Source organism: Hirundo rustica, chromosome 3 (assembly GCF_015227805.2).
Source record: "Hirundo rustica isolate bHirRus1 chromosome 3, bHirRus1.pri.v3, whole genome shotgun sequence".
Taxonomy (NCBI): Eukaryota; Metazoa; Chordata; class Aves; order Passeriformes; family Hirundinidae; genus Hirundo; species Hirundo rustica.
This window is the reverse complement of record NC_053452.1, coordinates 19,879,699-19,906,560: the sequence shown is the minus strand read 5'-3', so window position 1 is coordinate 19,906,560 and position 26,862 is coordinate 19,879,699. Positions and strand designations below refer to the sequence as shown.

General features: G+C 37.7%; 1 protein-coding gene across 5 annotated transcripts in view; it reads left to right on the top strand.

Annotated features, from left to right (window-relative positions):
- The window catches only part of MARK1 (microtubule affinity regulating kinase 1), a 56,703-nt gene that overhangs the window by 15,785 nt on the left and 14,056 nt on the right, over nt 1–26,862 (top strand). For 4 of the 5 annotated variants that reach the window (XM_040057968.2, XM_040057966.2, XM_040057967.2 and 1 more), the window contains exons 2-11: nt 6,891–7,094; nt 7,666–7,719; nt 13,938–13,986; nt 15,101–15,166; nt 16,106–16,176; nt 17,173–17,229; nt 20,984–21,220; nt 21,311–21,430; nt 25,547–25,646; nt 26,255–26,367. In XM_040057968.2, the coding sequence (XP_039913902.1) occupies nt 6,891–7,094; nt 7,666–7,719; nt 13,938–13,986; nt 15,101–15,166; nt 16,106–16,176; nt 17,173–17,229; nt 20,984–21,220; nt 21,311–21,430; nt 25,547–25,646; nt 26,255–26,367 (1,071 nt within the window). Of the gene's footprint in view, nt 1–6,890; nt 7,095–7,665; nt 7,720–13,937; nt 13,987–14,405; nt 14,537–15,100; nt 15,167–16,105; nt 16,177–17,172; nt 17,230–20,983; nt 21,221–21,310; nt 21,431–25,546; nt 25,647–26,254; nt 26,368–26,862 lie in introns of those variants that run through there. The other variant, XM_040057969.2, reaches the window with a different exon arrangement.

Here is a 26,862-nt window from a genome sequence, read left to right as displayed (position 1 = left end):
TGTTCACATCCTGAGGAAAGAGCAATGGCTGGCAAGAAATGTTGAAAGAACTCATGTCTGTGAAGGGCTGTGTTTAGATGTGTCCAGGGAGGCTGCAGGAATAGTCTCGTTCCTTCCTTCACTCTCCCATCAGTGCTTTCCTTCAAAAGAAGTTTTGTGTTAGGTCTCATGGGTGAGGGACATTTGACATTTTATTTTGACAAGAAGCGTTCTGCTCTTTTGCTTGATAGGTCTGATGGTAGTTTCTAGTATTGTACCAAATGACAAAAATGAGTACACAAGAGGATTTTACAAAAATTTTCCTTTTCCCCCCACCCCTCATGTTGGGTTCAACCTGTGGTTTACTGCAGCGGCTTTTAGCTGGCTTGTCTCAGTTTTCACGGGGCTACAGGCAGGGTTCCGTTTTGTCCTAGCAATTAATGGAGATGATACGGGCTGGTTGTCCTGAATTAGCCCTGGAAAATCTTGTTTGTGTGTTTGGGATGAGTCAGGAAGGAAAGTGCCAGGTTGAAATAACTGTGCCAATTCTGAGTGAAATGGAACAAAGGCAGGAAGGTCCTGTTCTGCTGCACCTGCACTCCTGGCCAGGCTGAGGGCTTCAGGCCCAGGGAGAGGAGGAAACGTGTTAGCTGGGTTCAGGTTACAAGACCTGATTTCATGTTCTGGAGGTACCTGTTTTTCTGAAATGCTTTGGCTGTCATCTTGGGGGTGGTCCAGCACATTTTTTAAGTTTTTTTTTTGTAATCCATCAAATAAAAAGGGTCTGTAATTCCGTGTGATAATGAGGTCCACCCTTCCACATGACGTTACTGCAACGTTTTAAAAAAAGAAATGGAATGAGCAGACTATATCATGCACAGGATTAATACAGGCTGATATACCCGTATGAAAATCAGAATTATTCGAAAGATCCTTTAGGATGAACTTCTGAAACGCGTATTATCTGTGTCTCATTCTGCGCTGATAGATCGTGGGATGTTTTCTTTCCGAGACTGCTTCAAGTATGGAGCTGTAAACATTGCATCCTGTGTAACTTGAGATGAGAAAAACAATTGTCTCAAAGTTGGCAAACTTATTTCTGTATGTCTCACATAGATCCGCATATGTTGAGCACTTAAAAGACAAACAACAAAACCCCAAACAAAACAAATCAGCAAAACTTCTGTGGGGCTTAGATCCCATAGTAACCAGCACAGATTAAGATCAAAACTTTTGTGGGGCTTAGATCCCATAGTAACCAGCACAGATTAAGATTTACTCAGTGCTCAGCATAAATTAACCTGTCACCTGTGTACATGTCTGCTTTTAGAAGGAGAACACTATTTGTCTATTGGCATTGAGGGATTTTATTTCACCTTGTAGTGCAAATGTTTCCCATTGTTACCATTGAAGTTGTCTTTGTGAGATACACAGTATTACAACTGGGAAGAAAAGGGAAGAGATGCAAAAATAAAACTAGGGAGTTATTTTGTTTAGTATCTTTCTTGGTGCTGTATGGTTTGGAGTTTTTAAAGAAGTTTTGTAAAATGCTTTTCAGAGTTGCAGTGTCAGTTAATGAAATCTTTGTGTATGCTTGACTCAGGCCAGCTTCATTCAAATTGTTGTATCTTACAACTGATAGATTCAAGCTATTCTAAAAGATGATGTCTGGCATTTTTACATCTTATGTAAATAATCTAAAGAGAAGGATGCGCATGCACGTGTTTGATTGTGTTCTTGCACTTTTGGAAAGTATGCATTAGCAGACACAGGAGATGGGTACATTCTACATTTTGTCACAGTTTTGCCTGATTGTCTTCTTTGTTTGTCATGCACTGATCTTGGTATCTGATTTTAAAACTACTTCTTTTTTAACTACTTCTTTCCTCTCTCCATCATTGTTGCTTTGGTTTTTCTGAGCTTAGTCCTGCATATTATCCGCTCTTTCAGGAGGGGAAGGTTGGTTGCTTTGCATTTTGGTGGGATTTTTTTAATAGCAAAGCTTCTATCATGCATTCACAATCACGCATGAATTTAATTGCCGTTAAGAAATTATGAATAAAATCATGTGTACGTACATTCAGTCTTATAAATTGCCCCTTCCAAAGCACTTCTTCACGTGTCTGAGAGGAAAAATTAGATAGTGCTCTGGTAGAGCAGAGGTGCTTTAGGAATTGTAGTATGATGTGATAGATACATGTGGCAGGAGTAAGGAGTGGTTTTGAGCAGATGTGAGGCTTACCTGGAGGAGGAGGGAATCCCCTTCTTCTTCCCCTAACTGTGGGATCAGGTACTGTAATTGTGTGCAGTTTGCATCATACCTGTACCGCCTGGATGCTCTTGACACGTGATGGAGAACAAACTCATCTGAACATTTCTGGTGGTTTCTACTTCGAGTTTTACCAAGAGCTTTCAAAAAATTTGACGCTTTCAGTTTAGTTTGATTGTTACTTCAGCAAAAATCTTGCTTGAGGTGGCTTGCTAGAAGCTCCTAGGTCCAAAGGAATAGTGACAGACAGCAACATGACAGCAGCTGGACATCCAGGACAGTATTTCACATCTCTGTCCCCTTTCCTTTCCTGGCATTGTATTTTAAGAAACATCTAATTTTATGTGTTTATTTCTAGAGACTTTATTTTATGCTGACATAAACTGAGTATATCAGGAGTCATGTTTATGGTGTACCAGTAAAGGAATGTTTCCCACTACATTATGCATATATTAAGAGCAAAGCTGTTGCAGATCAGAGCTATTTAGAAGACTGTCTTCTCGACCCTTCAGATTCTCTCTGTCTGGCTAGCTATTTTGAAAAATATTTGCATATTTGCAAAATATGACAGCTGTTAGAAATGCTCATGTGTATGGCACATGCTTGGAAATAGTAGGAGTTATGAATATAGTTGGCTGCAAGATACTTATATCCAGGAGAGGATAGACAATACTGAGAGAAAAGTGTGATGATTTGCCTTTTCTAGAACTGCATGTGTAGACTTTGCTTCCATGGGCTGCCTCTACCAAGGAATTTGCCTTGTGATAAATCAAGATGGGGAAAATTCAGGACTAAGAGGTTTGTTTCATCAAGGGTGTGTTTGTAGGGAAATTCATGTGTGGAAATTACCCTCTTACTATGAAGCACTGTAGAGGCCTTCAGTGTTGTTTGATTGAGAAAGGCTGTGTGGATTGGTGACTGGAATGGTTTGGGGGAATTTTTAAGACCAAGCTGTAGCAGCAGTTAATATAGGTGATGTTGTAAGTTTGATTACAGTGTATAATCCCCGAGAGTACTACTTCAGTGGCTAGTAAGTGGCTAAAGAATGCTGAATATGTGAAGTAGTGAAACCCACACGTTGTACCTACTTGGTGGGATTGGTTCTTCTGCACTTTGTTAAAGATGATGTGTCTGGCCATCGGGTCATCTTGCTTTGGCAAAGTTACCTTGGGTAAACACAGAAAATGATAGCTTTGAGAAGCAGTAGGTCAGGTTAACTCTCTTGTGCTCTTACTGCCTTGGCTTTCTGTAACAAGCCAGGTGGAATTTGTCAGAAACAGACCTATGCTAGTATGGAACAGTAAGCGTTAATCAAGCTCTCTTCTGTTGCAATATAAAATTGAATGCTAGAAATACTTTGAGATTCCTGAAAAGGTGGATTTTGTTTTGCACAAGTTACTTTCTTATTTTAAAATAATTGGCTAATGTGCAAAATATCTAAATGCTATAATAAACTGTTTCAGCTCCAAACTTGTTGATACTTCACCCTATTTTTGTTTAAAATCTTATTTTATTTTAAGAAACACAATTTTGTGTTTATTTCTAGAGACTTTATTTTACACTGACATAAACGGAATATATTGAGTCATGGTTATGATGTACTAGTAAGGTAATGTTTCCCACTACATTTGTGTGTGTGTATATATATATAAAATCAGGGTATCTAGTGAAATAACAGAATCTCTAATTAAAATCCTCAGTAGGAAATGCAGCTTGTTGGCTGGAATTGTTTTTAGATGACAGTGAGCTTCAAGGAGTGTTGGCTTTTACAGCCCCCTTGTTTCCAGCACCCTGAAAAATTTCTCAGAATTTAGAGATTGTTCTGCTGAAATGGCATTTTAAATAGCCACATAGTAGCTGATGCATAATGAATGAACATATTGTAATGGACCAGAAGGATCTGAAAACTATGTAGCCTGGCCTTCTAGGCAGCGTGGATATTGCATACTTAGGTGAAATTCAGCTTTAGTATTCTTTGGAAATAATCTGAGATACTATTATTTGACCTTGATTTTTATTTTTTTTTTTTCCAACTTCTTAATATTTTGTTTCAATTTCACTGAATGTTGATTTCTAGAAGTTGATAAGTTTCTACTTTAAATTCCTCTTTACCTTCCAACAATAGCAAGCTGTTTATGTGTAGAAAAGAGGCCTATTGCAAGAAAAATTTGAATTTCATTCAGTGCTGTTCAAATTCAGAAATTGTATATATTTATTTTTGTGTGGCGCACAAACTAAGAAACTTGACCTTTATGCATGATTTCTGTCATCCTTGGGCATAGCTGGAGAGAATGGTTGGTTAACTCTGAAGAGAATCTGTTAGAGAAGGAATAATTAGGACCCATCCAGAGTGGCTTAGTTTTTCTGTCACAAAAAGACCAAAATCCAGAATCATCATGACCATGAACCTTGTCACTTTTATTTTTCTCTTTGGGTTTTGTACTGTTATACTGTCATTTTGATTAAATAATGCTTTCCCTGTTCAACCTGCATTAAAATGATCTATCCTGTGGAGGTATCTTCCTCTTTGCCCGTGGCATTGGTTGAGTCTGTCCAACTGTTTCTCTAAGAGATCCCTTCAGGTATCTGCTGGGAGTAGGCTAATCCTGTGAAGCATAGGAAATTGGCAACTGATATTAGCATTGCTATGCTTCTGGTAGGCACTGTGTTTCCTGTAGTGGCGGTCTAATTCAGTGAGTAAAGAGGCTCAAAGACTTCTAAAACTTGTTTGTGTAGCACAGTGCTGCAGCCCTGGATGGGGTTCTAAGTACAGCTGAAATGTTCATTGTTAGCACCACACAGATACTGATTTTGTGGGGTGTATTTTTAGAGGAGGCTTTTCTTTGGGCTGTGGCTTATCACACGTGGGACTGGTGTCCGATGCTGAAGGACTGTTTCAAAGCCTCTTTGCCTGGAGCTGCCCTTCTGATCTTCTCTTTCAAAGTCCACAGAAAACATTTAATGATGTGCTTCTAAAGAATAAATACTATTACTAGCGCGTTATTTCACAGCTGAATAAATTTGTCTGATATACAGAATCTAAACATGCCTGGCTTGCTTGGTTCTCCAGTAATTTGGAAAAGAGTTTAGCAGTTGGGAGTACAGTAGTATTTTGCAGAAGGACTCATGCAATGAAAAGACAAACAAAATTATATTTAGGGCTGTTCTCTTGGCCATAGTGAATAATTAATAATGCTGGAGGTGATGTAAGCAGGGTTGTGCTACATTTGGGAGGAACATTCTGGTTGTGGTATACTCCTTGTTTTTTCCGGTTGTGTTGCAGCTGTTTGCTTCTTTTCCCAGTTCCACTGCTGCTCATGTCCTGAAATAATCTTGTCTGGTTCAGTGGGACTGTCTGTAAGCCGGAGTGTTTACAGGAGGAGATTGACTTCAGTCTCCAGCAAATGCGCACTGAAGCTGGAAGTACTGCTTTAAATTCTGGTTGTATGTGAAAATAATTCCATAAGGAATGATGAATGAGATCAGCACAGCCCAACGTTAGGCTGGGTATTGGGAGAAGCAGTAAAACTCCAACTGCCCTCAGACTCTGCTTACAGCTTAAGGTCAAGGATCTAGCAGCAGGCTCGTTAGTGCTCTGTACAAAGATATCCACTTTTTAATTGTGGCAATCAGTAATGGGAAAATATTCCGGTGTCTGTTGGTGCTTTATGCTTAGCTGGGAGTAAGCATGCCTTTCTGCTACAGATCTAAAAACTGCACTGGGAAGACTCTCTATCTCCAGTATTTGCCAGCCTTCAAAGTCTGTAACTTAAGAGATTAGAAGCTAAATTTTACCTGTTAAACATTTGTACCCATCTGCCACTCTTAGAAAGTATTTGAAATACTGAAACACTTAGCACTCCTTTGACATTTTTCATTACTTTGGTTTCTCCTTGGAAAAATTCCAAGCCCCATCTGTAACTTGCCCCTTATATACTTGGAAGTTAGAGTACAGAAGCACTGCAGATTTCAGTGACTAACATTTAATGTGGGATGATGTGTTGGCATGCATTAAAAATAACTTCCTTTTAGTTCTTCAGACTTTGGAGATTTAAAATATTTTATGCAATCTCATGGAGTTATAAGGAAGAGTTACTTTTAAATGAAGATATAGACAGTTTGCTACTTGAATAAGAACTTAAAAAGATGCAAATATATTTGGGGAACAAAGCTTACTCGAAAAAAGAAATTGGTAGTGTCATTTGACTGAAGAAAGTTAACAAAAAAATAGAGTGAAACCTTGTTCCCAAATATGCCAAGGTACAAGTATATTTTGTACAGTGTATTTTTAAAAGACTAACTTTGATTATGATTAGACAAATTTATCTGCAATCATAGTGCTATACTGTTATGGTTTGGCATGTTTAAAAAAGTCTGTAATGGTTTGTAGATTGCTGCCTAGGTAACTAGTTTTGCTTTTGGAGCTGGTAAAATCTTTCTGCAGACTTTTTCGTGAGACATGTATCAAACTCTGCCCAAAGGCAGCATTTTCTCCTTAGGCTGCCATCCAGAGTTTATCAGTTATATTGTAAAAGTTAAATAAACGACTCCCCTTTACATTTTTTTATGCTTGTGATCTATTCTGCTGCAATTGTCTAAAATGCAAGGAGCTGAATTCCCAACTATTTTGTCTGCCTTGCAGCACACCTCTGTGGATGGATACACTGAAACACACATCCAGCCCATCAAGTCAAGTAGCAGACAAAACATCCCCCGATGCAGGAACTCCATCACATCCACAAATGAAGAGCATCCTCACATTGGAAATTATCGCTTACTGAAAACAATAGGAAAAGGAAATTTTGCCAAAGTGAAGCTGGCAAGGCATGTGCTTACTGGAAGAGAGGTAAGCCTTGGGAAAAAAAAAAAAAAAAGGCTGACAGTCTGATTTGTTTTCTTTGGCTATCTTTATGATAAGTATTTCTTCTAGAAGCTGTTCTAGGATACAGAAGTTACCTGACGTGCCTGAGTTTTCACCTAACCATCCCCCCACCCCCTTTTAAAATGTAGTTTCTCGGTGAAAGGATCAAAATGTTTGTTGTGCATGAAATGGTATTTTGGGGCGGGGAAGTTTCATCCCCAAGCATTTCTAAAACAGAAGAGAAATGTATTGATAGGCAGATTTCATTGATATTGGTGATCTTTTAATAGATAAATCTTGTGTTTGGAGGGCCTAGACAAGATAACGTTGTTCAGTCCAAACACAGACAGAAGCATAAAACTGATTTCTTGGTGGCAAAGTTCCAAGTTCTGCTTTGAAATCTTAATAGTGTAGAGAATTTTGCTTGATGAAATGTATAGAAGTAGACACATGCATGTTTTAGAGGTGCATCTCTTGCTCACAGAGGTGCAATATATTTTTGTTCAAACCTTCTTCTGAGTTTAGTAATTCATAGTTGTTTGGTTTTTTCCCCAAGGTTGCTGTGAAAATAATAGATAAAACCCAGCTAAATCCTACTAGCCTGCAAAAGGTAAGAATAGACCGTAACATCTGAAATCCTGTAAACAGTTGAACCGTGATCCTTTATTTACTTGACAAAAATATTTGATCCCCTTATCTTGCTAAACAACATTTTTGTGAGTGACCTTGGGGGACCGTGGTCTCCCTCCTATAATGTGCGCACACATTTGTCTGAGGGCTGTGACTCCATGTGGTTCCTATCTGAGCTTTGTTTTGCTCTTCCTTCCTCCTCCAGCTTTTCTTTTTGTTAGCAGTAACACTTCTTTCCAATTAGGTATAAAACCAGTTTGTCTACATGCTAAACCAAGATTTAATGCTGTAAAGGGTGGAATTTTCTTGTATTTTTTTCTTTAATGTAGTAATTGGTTTTTTTGTGGACTAGGAGTACCAAACTCTGTTGCTTTAATGGGTTTTTCTGCATTTGTTTTATACTCTTTCAGCTTTAATAAATTATTTGCTGAACTCAGGGGACCTGTGGCAATTACTTTTTGTGCACAGAATTGACAAAATGAGTGAATATAATCAAAACAGCATCGTTTATGCCTGCAGATAGAAATTCGGAAGTCTTTCATAGTCATTGTGATAAGGGTTTTATCAAAACCCTGGGGATTTTTGTTTGTTTTGGATTTTTACTATTTAACTCTGTGTATGTTTTATTGTGGGTGAAGCACAGAAATGTTGTGTTGTCCTACTGGAGGATGTCCATCGTAAAAATTTGGGGTATTTTTTGTTTACAAATACTAGACTGCTGCTGTCTGTAGCTGTACAAATGAGAGGAAGATGCCAGCACTAATTGCTGTTATCTCTGGCTGCTGTTACAATTTATTTTATTGTGTAACTTTGGTTATGGGGAGTTATAAACAGCTTTGCTTTAATTTCTTTTTTTCTTTTCCCTCTTTTTTACTTTATTTGCTTTAATGTCTTCTTTCTAGTACTTGAGTGAGTTCTTCTGGATTTTTTTCTTTAATTCAACCTGCTGTGCAGCCCATGCAGAAGCTTTGCTTTTAAGTCCTCTATCCTATATTAAGCAAATCTCCTTGCTAATATTTGAGCTAGAGAAGAGGGACCCACAGAGGCAGTGTGTGACAGAGCATATTGTGGAAATCCTGTGCTGCTCATGTAGCTTGTTTCCTACCTAGCTTGGTGCTCACACTTGCAGAGCTGGGTTTGTCTCAGTGTTCAGCAGTGAGAAAAAGTTAAAACTTTCTGGAAAACTAAGCAAGAAAAGCTCAGCTTCGGGACAATAGTTTTAATGTTAAGTTGTATTTCATACAAAAATACTTGATAATAATTCAATAAACCATTCCAAGTATAAATAAGACTTTTGTGGCATACAAAAGATGCTGTCACGCTGCACAGATAGTACATAAAATACTCATGCACTAGGACACGCTGTTGTTTGGTTTTCTGAGTGGGAAGATGGCAAGGAGAGAAACAGTGTTAGGTACTGTTAGAAGCTGCTGATAGTAGAACTAATGATAGTTGTTTACATTTAGTGATTTTACTGTAATTCCATTCTTCTCTAAATATATTGAAACCATACATCTTCTGCTCGCACTGAAAGATGGAGTAATTTGTTGGTATGATGTTTTTATTTGTAAAATATGAATTTCAGAAAAACTAATCTTTGTTTTGAAGCTTTATATGTTTTCAGCTGTGACTGAATGAATGCATATTGATTGCCTGAAAGCTCTTAAGTAAACTTCAGCACAATTTTTGCACAGTCACCGAAGCAACTGTGCATATAAAGCAAATAAGGATGAGAGGATGGTTTATTAGCATGCTTAAGATAATTTGTTAGTTCTTAATAGGTCATTTGTGATTTGTAAGTAAAATAATAAATTATTTTTTTTTCTGTTCTATGAAATGAGTCACTTTTTTTTTCTTTCTGCATTGAACTGTTATATTTTGTTTCTGATTCTTCATGTACTATTTAGTATCACAGCAACATGAAGTTTTATAATTTTGTCATCAGGCTTATACTGTGCAAAGGGCTATTAAGTGGTTGGGCTTTTTTCTTCAAGAGGCAGTGTTGGGAATGGGAAGCAGTGATAGTAGCATTGTGTTAATAGGAACAGACACTTATCTAATGAAGGCTTATAGAGGACACTGGAGTGTGTTACTGGCACAAAAATACCACTCCAGAGTCTGAACCCATCTAAATTCTCATGGCTGAGAGGATGGTCTCTAGAACTTCAAGCTGATAAATTGAATGCAGTTCAGCAAAACTTCTAGACCTTCAATCACTACTGATTATTATTAATCAAACAAGACAAATTTGTAGTTATCTTGAGCATGGGGTCATTCACAAAGCCATCCCCTTTCCATTCACCAAAGCAGAAACCACGTGCAAGTCAGTTTTGTTACAGTGCTTGCCATTGACCTAATTAAGCGAAATGAGTCATCATGGCTTCACATGCACCATTCTGTTTTGTAAACAGGAATATTTGAGCGCATAGTTCACTTGCTGTAGGTGTTATACAAGCTGGGTCTGTAGTTAGTCACGGGTATGAAAGCAAAGAGTGTTTTGTTTCTTCTTAGCTGCTCACCAGTGGTTTTCAGGCCCTATAGTATGGACAGGGTACTTCAGGCAGACTTCAGACTATGTTTTAGCTTGTGTCATAGCCTAACATTTGATGGCTTGAGTAAGCTGACCTTGTGAATTTTAGGTTTTGCTTTCTTATCCATGCAATGTGGTAGTCCTAACTTACATTATATTTCTTACTCCAGCACCTCTACCTCTTTAAATAGAAAACCCATGTTGAATGAAGGGTCCTGCCTTTTGATTTTGTTTTCAGTTTATCCAGTATATGGTTACCACTGTACTCAGTGGGCATCTGTTTAGAACAGAGCTGGCTTATTGTTGACTTGCAGTCTTGATAGTAACATACTGTACTGACCTAGCTTTTTCCACTGTCACTATTGTAATGTGTTCCCAAATGTAAGCATTTGGGTTTTGTCATAACACAGATTTGTATCAAAATAGCGGGTCTGTTTTTTGCATATCTGCTGCATTGAAAATTTTGTCTCCTACTGGCTTCACCGGGGATGTTTCTGAAACAGCATTCTGTTGCTCTTCTGCGAACTGCTAGTGGAGCAGAAGGTGCTTTTATTTCATTAATAGGTTTAATTAGGAAATGGTATTTCAGATATGCCCCTTTTAGGGGTCAGCAAGCTTTTTATTCTTCAAACATGTTTGGAGCCTCTAACTTAAGTTCCTTCTGTTGTGGAGAAAAGCAGAACAGGAGTGAAGTAGTGTGGAAGATTTGAAACAATTTCAATATGTTACCTATTGAGAGCTGTGCTTCTTTTGCCTCATCCCTTCTCAGTAACTGTTTAGAAAGTAGAGTAGCTTTCAAGCATGTTTTCCAAAGCAAGACAAAGCCTTGGTTAACGGAATAGTTTTGGTTTGATTGTAGTAACTTAAAACAGTAAATCTTAAACATAGTTATCAATCTGACAGCAAGGAGAAATGTTATTAATGGTGTGGAAAATCTTTGCTTTCTGCAGTTTGTGCCTTGGAAAATTAAGCTGGAAGCATGGGAAGCAATTTTTCAAGTCTTGTAGCTTTTTCCTATCTACTGATTTTAGGAACTAAGTACAGTGCTGGCTGTCTCTTTCTGTAAGTGAAGCTTTTGAGGCTACAGCACCTTTCCAACAAGGAGATGCTTGTTCAAGAGCTTTTTTTGAATGGTGGCACTTCTTAAGAATGAAAAGTGGTCCTATAAATATGTGGTAGGATGAGGAGAGAGAAGTCAGGGGGCACTTACACCTTCTGAGAGAGAAGGACAGTGCTGCTCAGGAAAATACAGGTGTGTCTGAATTCTGAAAATGCTATTTTCTGTCAGTAAAAAGATGATAATTTTGCAGCAGGTTGCCTTGTCCTCAGAGAAGAACAAATATCAGTGTTCTGTCCAGATTTTTATAAATGTAACAAACTTGGCTTTGTAGGAAATAACTATGGTCTTTTTGCTTAAATTCTTCTATATGCAAAAGAAGAGATGTATCCTGAGTGTTATTGAGGGGTGTAGTGGCCATTGTTTAAGGGTGTTTATATTTTTAAATACATGGTTATTGGCATTGCAAGTGTTAATGACCAACATGCTTCTGCATGGGAAAAGCATGGGGGGGGATTTGTCTCAGAGTAGTGCTTCATGGAATGCAGAGTTGCAATGTAAAATAATGTCCTCAAATACTGTTAAGGCTTTTATTCAGAAATACTTGTGGAACAAAATCTCATGTCACTGTAAAATCAATTTGAATCTTAAACCAATTAGTAAGCTTGTAAATCTTGTGAGAATATTGAATAGACTAATGCACATCTTATTGGGTTTTTTTTGTCAATGCCTACGTGCTTTGTATTAAATGTAAAATTGTGAGGGTTGAAATTATTTTCTGTAGAAGTGTCATTTTAATTGTGTTTCTGAAGGTATGTGTTCATTACTGTACGTCTTATACCAGCATTAATAGTTTCAAGTCATGAAATAGCTTTCTAATTTTTGTGAGGAACTGATTTTCCACATACCTGCTTAGAAGCTCTTCTGATGCTATACTATCTATTGGATTAGATTAGTTAGCTTCTGATTAGTTTATATTGATTTAGCTGAGAAATTTATTCTTGTGCAACAAATGCCAATACTTAGAAAAACAATAAATTCGCAAAGAACATCCTGGTGTGATGTTTTTTCTTAACAATGACTTGTTTTATGGGGAAAAGATACTTGCTGAAGTTAATTCTGGTGCATAATGTTACATACCCTTGTTTGTAAACTGCATCTGTTCATATTTGCTCAGAGAGATGCTTTTGTAGTCTTTGCTTCCCTCTGAAATTGTTTTTATGGGAGTTATAAGGCAAGTGCATAGTAACTTGCGTGAAATAAATAATGCAAGTATAAGTGTAATATTGTTACTTGAGCTGCAGTAATTGTACCTCATCAAAATCTGATTTTCAATTAGATGTTGCTCTGTAACCTTAACTTGTAGGATAAATGCAGAATTTTAGAAACATAAAATACATTAAAATGCTACTCTTTGGGGAGCTTTTCAGTCTCTGGCTTGCATCACTGTACCCTTTTGCAAGGGTTGCATCTGATCAGATGGGACTAATTTTGAAAATGGGGGGTCTCTGAGATATCGGAGAATCAAAACAGCAACAACACAGTTAATGTGTTGAGCCCAGTTTCTCTCTAAGGAGGACTGTAGTGCTAAGATGTTTCCAAAATGTCTAAGCATTACACTGAAGAGTGAGCATTTCTTCACTTACTTCAGCTTCCTCCGTTAGCCCAATAAGGTACCAAAGAGTGTGCAGCGCAGTAAATGGGGGCTATGCTGTTCAGTTAAACAGTGCAAGCCTATCAGTATTGCCAGCCTCAAGTACACAGCTCCAAACTGCATAGGCAGGTTTGATTTCTTTCATTTGCCTTCTTTCCTTTGAGCCCCTACGTTAGTCTTGATGCACTGCTAATTAATAAAACCATGAATGTAGAAATTTAAGAGCAACAATCTCTTGTTTCTGTTTTTTTTGTTTATTTTTTTTTAAATCTGTGTGAAGTATATATACTAAGGGTTTTAAGTTTGTCCAGTTGTTTATAATTATGTGATTCAGTATCATAAAGCAGATTTTCAGCAATTATAAATCTTCAGGACTTGCTGGGGGAGTGAGGGGTCATTGCTGCTGCTTGTGACCAATGTAAAATTTGGTAATTGTGGGAAAAGCAAACTTGCCTGCTTCACCTCTGTGGTGAGCAGGGCTTGGAGGATATCAGAATTCCTGGTATCTGATTCCATCTGAACATCTGTGTGTGACTTTTCTCTAGTGCTGCACCTTGTACTTGCACCTGCAGTTCAGTGTGTTCAGGGTACTTGGCTGAGCTTGCCAGTCACCAAAGAAGTCAGAGAAAGAGAGAGTGAATACTTGTGTGAATAGTCTGTGGGGTTTGGTCAGGGTGAAACTCCAGAAAGGGCTGTGCAACTTAGTGTGTCTGTTGGCATAAAGCTTAAAAATTAGTCTGGTTTTGGTACGTAGTTATTTGTAGTGGTTATGTTTATGTAATGTATAAGATGTAGATTATGTTTTCTGGAGTTCACTGCACTATATTTATATATATGTTATGCTAATGCTACTTTCTGTGGCCTTTCTGTCTCCTTTTTGACATTTAAAATTGCATATTTTGTATAATTTTTCTCTAATAAACACATTCTAAGGAAATTGTCCTGCTTCCTTGACAGTTGTTTCGAGAAGTACGAATAATGAAGATTCTGAATCATCCCAATATTGGTAGGAGCCCTGCGTTTCTGCAGACTTATTTTCTTTCACGCTGCTTACATTTTACTCTGTTTGGCTGTATTTGAATGTTTTGCTGTTAAACTTTTCTTGGAGCTAATAGGACAGTAAGCATCCAGTCTTCATTTTCTCACCTCCTTTATTGACTCTGCATCAAGAATTTTGTTCAGAGGAGGTAGACTTGTCAGTCCAGGAAAGCCTTACACAGAGTAGGAGATAGGAGCTCTCCAGTCAATCAAGTACTCCCAACAACTCCCCTCTTCTATTGAAATTATTCTTGAAACCCAAAAGCATGAGCTTCTTAGGTGAGAGTAGCAGAACTCCATTAGTTCAGTGTAGGAAAGATTCCTGCTGACTGATATTTCCAGAAAATTAGAATTACCAAGTATGTAATTTTCCCTTTCTGCTTTAGTTCTTTCACCTACCCCACAGCTTCAGGGCCCTACTTTGTGATGACAATTCTTCTGGCTGAGGAGGGCTGGACAGTCTTGTTCCAGAGACAGTTAATGGTCCTGAATTGGCCAGAGGGCTTGTTGCATACAAGGTATGGACGAGGTGTACAAGTTATTACGTGCTAGGCACTCCCTTCTCATCCCTTGAATTGTTTGTTGCTTTTTCAGCGTTCATAGCTTCTGGTTTCTGTTTTCTTGGGGGCGGTGGTGGGGGTGTGTTTGTTTTAAATGAGTGGTCATATTGCAATCTGAGGAAAGTCAGACTTAACATTTCTGGTATCTACTTGGCTTTTTAGTTGGTCAGAATCTCAGATTTCTGACTGTCAGCAGTTTGCTAGCAAAACGGGAGGTTTGTATGATCTTAAATAAAGTCTGTGTCAAATTAAGCACTAATTTCAGCATGAACTCATTTGTACAGTGTGCATAAACTTCTGAATAAATTGTGAATTAATATGCTTTATTATCAACTGTGGTTTAGAAATTAATTTTTGGTCTTTTTCCCTTTCAAAAAATGCTAACCTAAAGGATATAAAGTTTCTATACGATTTAGTGTTATCACCAGCCATAAATTATACTCATTCTGTGAGTATAATGGTTTGTTTGTGCTTTGCTTTTACTCCTGGCTGCAATCTCTCTCTCATTCATTTTTCTTGCAGTAAAATTATTTGAAGTTATTGAGACTGAAAAGACGTTGTATTTGGTAATGGAATATGCCAGTGGGGGTAAGTGGACTCTGAAATGTACATTAAGGATAAACTGAAATGCCAGTTACATGTGTAGAAAAGCCTTAAGGATTTAATGGGTTATTCCAATCTGGCCTTCAGAGCCTCAGCCAAGCTCCCAGGGCAGGATTTCTTGATTCTGTTAAGTCACCTCTTAGGTTTATGCTTGAGGGTAGTTCCCATTCTGAGGTTCATGCTGCACTATCAAGAGATAATCTGGCACAGATTCTGGCAAGAACTCTCCACTGGTATTTACCCGCTATATTTAGGCGAGCATGGTGCCTCATTTTATCTTGCGAATGTGTGCCAAAGCACTTGAAGAGGCAGATCCGTGGATGGGAATCGGTAACACAGGAAGGGGAACCAGCAGGCTCATAGTGAGAGGGATGGCGAGTGCCTGCTTGAGAAGCTGCTTAGCATCTGAATGGGAAATGTTTGAATGTGGGAAGAGAATCCAGCACAGCGCCAGTGACCAGCCAGGAAAGGCTGCTGTCAGACAGTGCAAAGATGAGGATCTGAAAGGCATTTGAGCAGCTTTATTCAGAAAAGAACAAGAAGGAATAAACAGAAATAATATAAATAACGTTAAGTGAAGCCACTAGAGATGTGCAAAACAAATCTGGTGCATGAGTTGCCTGATTCCCAATGTGTCTTACACACGATATGAATATTTTTCATTATTGATTCTGTTTGTTTCACAGTGGTTAAGTAAATTTATTTCAAAAATTGAAGAAGCCTTAGTATGAAGGGTTCCGTTTTTACTTCTTAGTTATTATTTGTCTGAATGAAATCCAATGCGAAAAGTCAAAAGGAATTTTTCTTGCCTGCTTTTATCTCCTTTCCCTTTAAGAAGGGGAGCAACATGGGGTGGGTTTTGATTGTGCATGATAAAAATGTAAAAAAAAATTAACACTGATGTTTTGTCCTTGTCATGATCAGGAGAGGTGTTTGACTACCTAGTTGCACACGGAAGAATGAAAGAGAAAGAGGCTCGTTCAAAATTCAGGCAGGTATGAAATTACTGTGTTCATTCTTCTTTTGTTGTTTCTATTTGTGTTGTTTTCAGATAGACGTGAGCATGAGCAAACTTCTTTTACTTGACAAAAAATTGTTTTGATGAGGTTTATTAAAGCTGCAGTGGGGAAAAAAAAAAATCCCAAAAGAGAAAAATACCTGCTTCTTACGTACTGTCTAAAAATAGTAAAATTGTTTTACATTTTCTAGTAGTCAGTGTTTCTAAGGGTCACTTTTTAAAATTGTGACTCACTTGAGGTGTCAATCCTTTTCTGAGTATTTTAGAATTTTACAGCTGTTCTATCTAGAGATGTTTCTATGATGACAGGTACTCCTATGTCATGTCACTTTGTTTTGTATGAAGGCTATTCTGTAATAGGCTTTCATATTCTTGTTACAGATTTTCTCATTTTAATCCATTTCTTACCCTGGTTTTAGTGATTGTTTCAGAAAAGCTTTAATCAGATAAATATACCAAGTTTGGTGGTTTTCAGAATTTAGTTATATATTTAACATTTAAAGAAACTACTCTTTGCTTGCTGTTTCAGACTTGGTTTTTGTTGCATATGTGGAAGATATGGAAGTGTTGAATGAATTGTTCTAGGGATGAATTGCAAAGATACACAGTTGATATTTTAGAAGATAAAATCTGAGATGATGTATCTGGCTACTGGTTGGAAGGGTAGATTAATTTCCTTTGAATAGTTATTGCTATTGGGTGATTTGCATTTAAAAATATGTTTCTCCAACTATCTTGAGTGGTATGCATTAAATTTCTTTTTAGTAGGAAAATGAGCTGCTTATAGGGACTTTCTAGTTTTAGTATTTAAGCTTTGATGAAAGGAACTTAGATTAACATTTTTTAAGATAAACGCTTTATTGATCTCTTACGTTCTATTGAAACATATCAGGAAACAAAATTACTGAATTATACACAAAAACTTATAGTGAAGTTGAAATAAAGTATTTCACTGGTCATCTTGGTGTTTCAGATTGTATCTGCTGTACAGTATTGTCACCAAAAATGCATAGTTCATCGTGATCTTAAGGTAGGTTGTTACTTATTTTACCTTTTGCTGCCTATCATACAGACCTAATTTCATTCTGTGTATTAGTCCTTGCCACTGCCTGTGAATTCCTCAAACATGTGAATGAGGGAAGTATCACTTGTATTTTATTCTCAGTTTTCCTGAAGCACAAAAATAATGTAGCTTGCCTCTTGGAACAGGGGAGAGACAAGAATAGAACATGTGTCACTTTCATTCCAGTTTTGGCTTTAAGAAAAAGACATGCTTTCCAAAGAATTATACCTGCTGTCACGCTGGTATCTACACAGTGAAGCTGCAGAAGATCAATTGATACCAGCCATCACTACTTATTTAAAATAATATCAGTTAAAGTATATTGCAAGGATATATAAAACAGCCTTTCCTTAGTGATTTATAAGAAATATGTGCAGGTTTTTAATCCATTTGAATTTCTGGTTTATATCCTTTAATTTGGGCAGGAAAAATCAATTAAGGGTAAAGAGAAATTAGTTGATTTTTTTTTTTTTTTTTTTTTTAATATCCTTTCTAGTAATCTATCTGTGTAAACCACCAGGCCATTATTAAGAGTTCAGCAAATGCAAGTACAACCTAAGCCTTGCCTGAAGTTGTCTTCATGCCAAGTTTAGGTATCATGGGACTTGGACATCATCCTCACCCACTTAAAAGCTGTCTTGCGCTTTTGCTTTGATGTATTTGAACATGTACAAAGAAAATACTGGTGTAGGTTCTTTCTTACTAATGTCTCTGATTACTTGTGAAAGGCTGAGGTTGAACAATTCCTGAGAGTTTTGTTTTCACCAGTATCTTTTGCTTTATCTTATAATGCACTGCAGCATTCTTTCAACCTCACTCTTACAAATCTGTTCCCTGGTACCTGTCAATCTGCCGGCTCCGGCATGTGCACACGAGGATGGATAATAAATACATCCTTTTCTGCTGAGTTGTCCCTGCCCCAGGAGTGTTGTCATCTGATGGTGGAGGTGACTGGCCAGCACTCTGAGGTCAGAATGCAAGGAAGGAAAAGGGTTGGATCTCACTGAAATCTTGATTAAAAAAATTCCTCTGTATCTTGCCTGACAGTTTGGAGCCTGTGAGTGTTTTGTCAAGCTCCCTGGAGCTTACTCTGCAGCCACTGCTGTTGTGCTTTGCAGAAGGCTGCACCCAGGGGCCTCTTGGCCAGCCAGGACAAGCCCTTCACTGGTTCTCTTAGTCCCACACTCCACTGGGAGTAGGGGGGCAAACACCTCCTCTGGCTCCTTCAGCCCAGCGATGTGACTGAATCTTGCTGCATTAACCCCTGCAGTTACTCAGCATCCTGCATCTTGCTCTTTCTCCCAGAGCCCCTTAGAGCCTCCACCTCTCTTCCATTTCTTACTTCCATAGCACACACACTGCTCATAGGCCGTGCTCTCAAGCTTATGCAAAACAGCTTTGCAGCATTCACTTGCCACGAGGAGTCTGCTGCTGATCTCCTTCCTATTTGCAAGACAGCCAGGCAGGTTCCAAAATAACTTTTGTTTGATTTTTTTCCTATCTTCTCTTGGCTATGGAGTTATGCTAGACTCATTTGAAAAGTTCAGAGTAAAGTGTGATTGAGAGCCAGTCAGCCTAGCTGATGAGAAATAAATTTTCCAAAGGAAAAAAGGCTGAATGTGTGGCTTTGAGGAGGTGTTCTTGCTTCATCTCTGCTTTCCAAGTGATATGACATCTCTGTCTTGTTTAAAATTTTTCTCATGGAGCTGCAGAGAGGGAAAAAGTAACTTTAAAGTGGTGTCTGCATTCTCATCTGCTTCTGTTGACTTTCCATGGTGTCAGCACGTTGAGCAATTGATGTTGCAGCACAGCAAGGCAGAGGTCTAGCACCACTTTGGATATTTTTGATATGACTTTTTGGTTTTAATAACAGGGTAAACTCTATTATTTACAAGCTATTTCAGAATAAACTGGAGAGATGTGTAAGAAAATATGCAATTTTGTCCAGGCTATTCTGGTAGAAAAACTGTCTCTTTTTTACTTTATAGTTATAAACAACTTGTGTAGAAAGGGCTGTAAGCAATTCCAGCTTTGCTCAACCTGTGATGCACAGAACTTATCTTTTAGTTCATGCTTTTTGGTCTGACCATGTAATCAACAAGAGCATCATCTTTCTATTTGGCATATTAAAAGCATCTCTTGGTGGTTTTGGTTGAAGTAAGGAACCTGAAAGTGTGGGGCACTTGGGTAGCAGAGTGCTGTTGAACTGGAAGGACTATTGTAATCACAGAGCAGCTGCACTGACAGTGCTGTTTTCACCACAAGGAAAATGAAGTCTTTGTGAAGTAGTGTAGAAGGCTGTCAGATCTGGAAAACAGCTCTGTGAGTCTGTCTGCAGGCACATCAGCTGGAACCAGCTGGGATTACAGGTCATGAAGTGGAAAAATAAAACATTTTCCAGGATGGAGTTTGTAAAAATGGGCTGTATTTTACTCCTGATAAGGCTAAATTCTGTTGTGCAGCTATTGGCTTGATATAGTGGTAGCTAATTGTCTCCTCTTCTGTTCACTGAGTATAAGCAAAATTATTAAAAAAAAACTCAAACAAACCCAGGTAAAATCATGTTTACCCTTTTAATCAAATCAGCTGACAATTAGATTGCTGCTTTTATGATTGTGAGCTGAAACATTTTTATATTTTTTGGGCTCACTTCTGAGCACAGCATCTGATGAGATACATCTCTTTGCTGTAAAACTGTTGTTTGGCAATAAGGTGAACCCTCTACTCTGGTTTGTATCTGGCCTTCTGTTGAAAAATTAGGATTCCTGCATTGCTTGGTGCCGGCTTGTGTTGCTGACATGCAAATAAGGAGCTGGGACCCACTTAGATAAATAAACATTACCCAGTTCTGCTGTACTCTGTGCACAGCATCCTGACATTTTGAGAAATCACTTTATTCCCCCAATAATTTATTAGTATTTCTGTAACTTAACCCATTTAATCTTCTTACCTACCTGTGATACTAAATATAAATATAAATATTTATACTAAATATAAATATAAAATACTGTTTACTGACTCTCCAGATACCTGTACACTTGAATCTGTGTATATGTTCACATATACACAGCATTCACATGATTGTTGCACAGGCATTTGTCTTAGATATATAGAATGCATTCTATGTGAAAAGACTTAAATACTTGAGCGCTGACACCTTGGTGTTACTGGTGCTGAAGCAAACACTAATAATAAAAGGGAGAGGATTTTTTGGCACAGAATGCTAAGGTACAGCATGTAGCTGGAAGTGTTTCATCTTAGAAGCAGAAGGTATATTCTTAAGTCTTAAGTTCCTTCTAACATTTACACTGCTGTAATGGTAGATGATGTCTAGGATTAGTTTTACTCTCCTTGGCATCAGAAATTGGCAGGAAGCTGTCAAAAGCTTCAACTGCTGTTCTGAGATGTCTAGATACTTCACTCCAAAGCTGAACTAAATTATTTCTTCCAGAAAATAAAACGTTTGTAGTTGATTCACTAGCTGACTTTTAAGTTTAGCTGCTTTTAATAATTATATTTTCTTGAGTAAACATTGCTGATTTTCAGTCCTTGTAACGTACGTGGGGGGATTAGTTTCTTTTATTCTGCGGGAAAGAGGCAGATGGTGAACCGTTTTAGGAAAAGACATTTCTGTATTTATTGATAAATTATATATTGTACTATATATATATTTATACTTTGATATCAAAATTGTCCTCTTCCTCTTTTGTTTTCCTCTTAGGCAGAAAACCTTCTACTTGATTCAGATATGAACATTAAAATTGCAGACTTTGGGTTTAGTAACGAGTTCACGGTTGGTAATAAACTGGACACGTTTTGTGGCAGCCCGCCTTACGCCGCTCCTGAGCTTTTCCAAGGAAAGAAATACGATGGCCCCGAAGTGGACGTGTGGAGCCTTGGGGTGATTTTGTACACGCTAGTGAGCGGATCGCTGCCGTTCGACGGTCAGAATCTAAAGGTACGGTCACGACAGGAAAGCTTGGCTTCTGTTGGCTTTAGATCTTCTGTGGCATCAGGAGCTCATCTTTTAAAACTCTTAATTTTACAGGAGCTGAGGGAGCGAGTGCTGAGGGGGAAGTACCGCATTCCATTCTATATGTCCACAGACTGTGAAAATCTACTGAAGAAGCTACTAGTACTGAATCCAATAAAACGAGGCAGCTTGGAAGTAAGTCATTTTGTCTTGGAAAAAAGGAGGTTCAAATTAAGAAAGAATAAAATACGACTGTTGCTTGAGAATTCTTAATTTTTCAGGATAGATACTTTCTTCCTGTTTTAAGGGCCCAAAAGTCTTGTGGAAAAAAAAAAGAGGAAATGTCCCAGAAACACACTGCAGCTTGAAAATAGAAAGTGTTAATCAATGAAAATCTAACCTTAATTACAGCTGACTAACGAGTAAATTAAGAGCATTTCAAAGTGCAAACTGTTCCCACATGTTTCAGTCAGATAATGGAGCTAGTTCAAAATCTGTGGAAAATGGGACAAGATTGTAAATATCTTCCTGGGGTTTTTCAGAAAAACAAGACCAGCAGCAGGCAGTACCATAAGCTTTTTCGACTGACCATTTTCATAACTTCTTAAAAAGGATAGGTACAAGAAGAATAACTAGCTGATGGATGTTAGTAGGTTTTTGTTTGTTTTAGTGTCATAATACATGTAAACACTAAGAACTCAGTGAATGATAAGCTAATAATGGCTAGTTATTACTGTTCAAGCCTTACTTCTCCCTCTTCTGGTAGCTTTGTTTCTGAATAGCTGCAAAATTTATATATGTAAAAATTCCTGCTGCGTCCCTCAGGTAAAATCTGATTTGGGAATTTCTAATGGGTTATGATTGTTGTTGTTAGTAAATTAGGTTTTCTTTTCATGGGATATGGAAAATATCTGTGCACAACTTGTAAGGTGTCTAAAGGGGTTAGTGTTTTTTAAGGGGCTGTTTTGTTCAAGATTGATGTTTTTGATAGTACTTGCTGCATAGCTGATATTTAACAAATAATTGGTGTAGAGTTCACTTTAAAAGCTGCCTGGTTCTATTGTGTGGATTCTTTAGCAGGAAGGGATTTTTTTAAATAACATCTACTTACCATAGCAATGAAAGTAGAGCAGAAGATAAATAGAATACTTTTAAAATGGTATTTGCATGAGTTAATCACTAGTGACTTTTGTTTCATCTTTCTACACATACTTGTGCAGCAGTGGATGTGTTCCAGAGAATAAATCCCATTTAAGCAGCTTTTTGTTAGTAGTGGCGTGACTTATGCTTCCTGGCATGGAGGCTACCTGGGCAAGGGAGCATGCACTCACTGAGCTCTGTCTGCATGCAACTCAGTCCAAGCTGATGCTGGTTTATGGCTTTTTATAAATAGTTTTAAGCTGAATAAAGTCTGTGCTGAAGAGAATAGTGAATGATGGTTACTGCTTTACTGATACGTGCTCATTATGTTCTGATTACTAATTTATGTCTGAAGGACATAATGGTAAGAGTGTAGTCACCTCAAAGATCACTGTTTACCTGTGTCATGTTTAGGTTTTAGGGAAGTAGATGTTCTTTTATTGAATTTTCCTGCAGATTTTCAGTAGTTTCTCTTCAAATCTAATTTCACTTTCATTCTAGGCATTGTAATGTTATCCAGCTCTTGTAAAATTCTTTCCTGTCCCTGGAGAGAGGTGTTGGCTAGCAGCCTCACTGAAAGGCCAAGGTGGTCAGATGGTGTGGAAGGGAGCAAGTAAATGTTACGTGTGACCAATGGTCTTGAGCCATCCAAAAACACTGATAACAGACATTGATCAATATGCTAACCTGAGGGGGAGAGAGAGAGAGAGGCATCACAACTTTTTTTTTTTTTTTTTTTTTTAAGAAATATTCCTGAGGTTACATTTGCTGAACTAAAAAGTGTGGTATGTGGTTTGGAGAGAAATCTGTCTGAACACTTCTAAAAATACGTGTTTAGAATGAAAGTATAAATTTGTTGGAAGCTTCTAAAAGTAGAAAGACGATGTCATCTTAGGTGGGGAGGATTTTCTTGTGCTTTGCCTTTTGATTATTTGCTCAGTCCCAGCCATACATCTTCTCAGTTCCCATGCGTGTTTTTGGCCGACCATCCAAAAAGATGTTTGTCAGTGACGTCAGCATCAAAGCTGAGTTCCACACAGGATTGACACTGTATGGGTTAGGCTTAGCACTTGTCCTCTGGTAAGGACCAGGCAAATCTTTATTAAAATGGTTCCTCTAGACTTTTTCATTGTTGCAGCTGAGAAGAAACATTTTAGAAACAAGATAATGTTGATATAAATCAGTAAATCTTCTCAGGAAGAGGTGAGGAAAATGTACTGTCAGAAAATATCTTAACTGTCAGGATTTCAACAAATTCCTCTTTCCCTCTCCACCAGTCTTTAATTTTTTTGCATAGTGTTGCTCTGAAATTCCTCCAAGGCAGATTTATAATTACAGAGTGTAATAAAGCAAAGTGATTTTGACACAGAGAGGACTTGAGCCAGATCAGATTTTTATTAGTTTTTCTGAAAATTGAGGAAAAACTCGTCAGTAATATCTAGCTGGTTGAAATTTAGTTTGGGTTTATGTTTAAGTACTACAGTTTGGGTCAGATTTCTAAATATTCAGACCAAGGCTGCTGCTCTTTAATCAGCTGACTGAAAGCCCAGCAGAACTTACACAAATGTAGTATTGATCCTGGAATTGGATTGTTTGTGTCGCTTCAAAATGCTTGATTGTAAGAGCCTGTTTAAGAGTTGTACAATAACTCAGTGTGCCTCTGAGATCACGTATTTAAAAGACAGAAGCCAGCAGAAATGTAGATATTTAACAGATGGAAACAGAGAGCGGGTTACATTGAACTCTAGATCCACCTACTGAAGAGATATGAAAAACTGTAAGTGGGAATTTTCAGGCTTGCCTGTTTATTCAAGAAGGATCAAGAAAGGGAGGTAGAATTTGAGAAGTCACTTCTGTCATCCACTTCATCATGCTTAAACTTCATACTTATTTAACAGTATCTTTAGAAAATTGTGGTTGTAGGACGGCATAGTACTCTTTGGGGAGGCTCTCCTGTTCCTGCAAAGCTACAAATCCATAACCCAGGTTTATTGTCAAGTTAGGCTCATGTTCTGTGTGTCAGAAATGCAGTATAGCAGTATGTGTTCACAATCCTTCCCTTTTTGGAGGGAACATAAAAGCCCTCAAAAGCCAAGAAATCAATTACATGATAGAACAAATATCTAAGTGTTATTGTCAGCAAAATGTTAATTGGCACAAAGTTCTGTATTGTCCTTGTAAGGGTTACAGCTATTGGGGTCTGTAATTTGGCAGCAGCCCTACACACAAAGAATTTGGTTGTATCAATGGAAAATTGAGCCTTTGGCTCTTGGTGAGAAATAACTTAATTTGTTGTTTGCAAGGCATATTTGGAGCCTGTGGGAAACTTGATTTGCTGGCACTGGTTTTATTCTTGTGTCCATGTAGTGAGCAGTATTAGCATCTGTCCCTGAAGAGACATGTGTGCCTGTTGCTGTAGGAGGGAAAATGATTTTAGCTGTTTAGAGATGAATATGCCCTTAAGGAAGAATTGCGATGATTAGGGATTCCAGACAATCAATTTTGAAGGCCTACAAAAAGATCCAGGCCACAACAGAAGGAAATTTTCCAAAGAAGGCAGGAGAAATTTTTGAAGTAAATAACTGCATGGCATAGAGAGAGTTAAGAGGCCTTTCTCTCTCCAGCCAAACTTGGAAACATATTTAGGTCAAGTGCAGTGAGAAGATCCATAGGAAAAAATGACCAGTTGGCATCGTGATCTTGAAACTAATGATTGTAGGAAGCATCAGCACATTCCTGAATTATTCCTTAGCTTCTAAACATGTTCTTTGCTATTATTTAAAGGAGCTCTTTATTGTCATAGAACTGGAATTGCATTAGCATCTTAGGGTGTTAACCAAGAGCACATGAGTGTCAGTCACTGGGCAAAATGAGATTAAGGAGACAGTGGAAGTGAAGGGTACGAAATGAAAGATTCTGGTTTAAAGTGGTTTTTCTGATATTTTAGGCAGGGTGATTGTATAGGGAATGGTAAATAGGAGGAATGAACTTATGGGAACATAAGGATGTGAACCATAAAAGAAAAATAAGATGTGAGGAGAAAAGGTATGAGGGAAAGGGCAACATTCAGATTATGATGAATTTTAAATTACTTTTCAGCAGACAAGCTAACACAAGTTTCATGGGGTGTGGTAAAGAGCAAGTTGGCCTAAAGCTCTTTTCTGTTCTTAGCAAATCATGAAGGATCGGTGGATGAATGTTGGCCATGAAGAAGAAGAACTAAAGCCATATACCGAGCCTGAACCAGATTTCAATGACACCAAAAGAATAGGTAAGACTTTCAGAAAGATATTGCATCTGGTGCACACAGGCAGTTTTATCTTGGAAGGCAAGCTAAAAACTCTTACGAATTTGACCTACAATCTCATCACACAAGTAAAATGCATTCTTTTCATTTAAATGAGAAATTCCCTTAAAATGGCCTCCTTATAACTACTGTTGTGACTTCACTGAGCTGACATCAATCTACAAGCAAAGTAAAAGACAAATAAGACTACAGAATTTAACAGACCGAAGGAGAGACAGATTTTGTTATGAGGCAGTTCTTGCCTGCTGCAGTTAGAGTTGCTGTTTTGGCCCAGTAGCTGTTCATAGTTTCTATCTGCCTGTGCTTTATTTGTTGTTGAATAATATTGAATATAGTATAAATTAGTTAAGAGTTGTGTAATATAGTTAGGAGTTTTCAAGATGAAAATAACAATGAAAGAGAGGAGTTTGTAGCGTTTTTTTATCTTTGCACAGCAAAAAAACTTCAGTGTGTTGAGTTGAATCTTAATTATTTGTAAATTATAAGGCTGTTTTTCTGTTTTCACTGTTCTTAAGTTGTCAGTAAACCCAAACACTTATTCTGCTTATATATCTGGCTCTTTTTACTTTTAGACATTATGGTCACAATGGGCTTTTCAAGAGAAGAAATCCATGAATCTTTGGTAAACCAAAAGTATGATGAAGTCATGGCTACATACCTGCTTCTAGGTAGAAAACCACCTGAAGTAAGTGCTGTTCACATTTTCTGGTTTGGCCTTTATATGTTGCTGGGTTGAATGATGTTTTTACTAATTATTTTGTAACTTTCTTTTTAAAATTGTGATTGATCACTTATGAATGTCTTTCCCTTTTCATATCCAAGAGGATATTTTGTTTGTTTCAATATGAAGAAATAAATGAAATCTCCAGTATGTTCATGCTTGCTTGTAAATGTGTTGAATTGATTTTTTTAAAAGCTGGCTGTTAATCTGAAGTGCTGTGACTTCTAAGCGCTGAGTTTTCATCTTGTCATGTGTGTTTTCACTTAAAATCTGAAATAGTTAATAGCAATTCTTTTTCTGGCTACTCAGATGTGGCATCCTTTATTTCTCAGAAATGTGCTCATCCTTTCTCACTCATATACTGTTTTATAGTATACTGAAGTATTCAATAAGTTATTTCATTGTAGTCATTAATAAATTTGTGGCAGAAAATCTCGTGTTCATTTTGGAGCTAGAAGG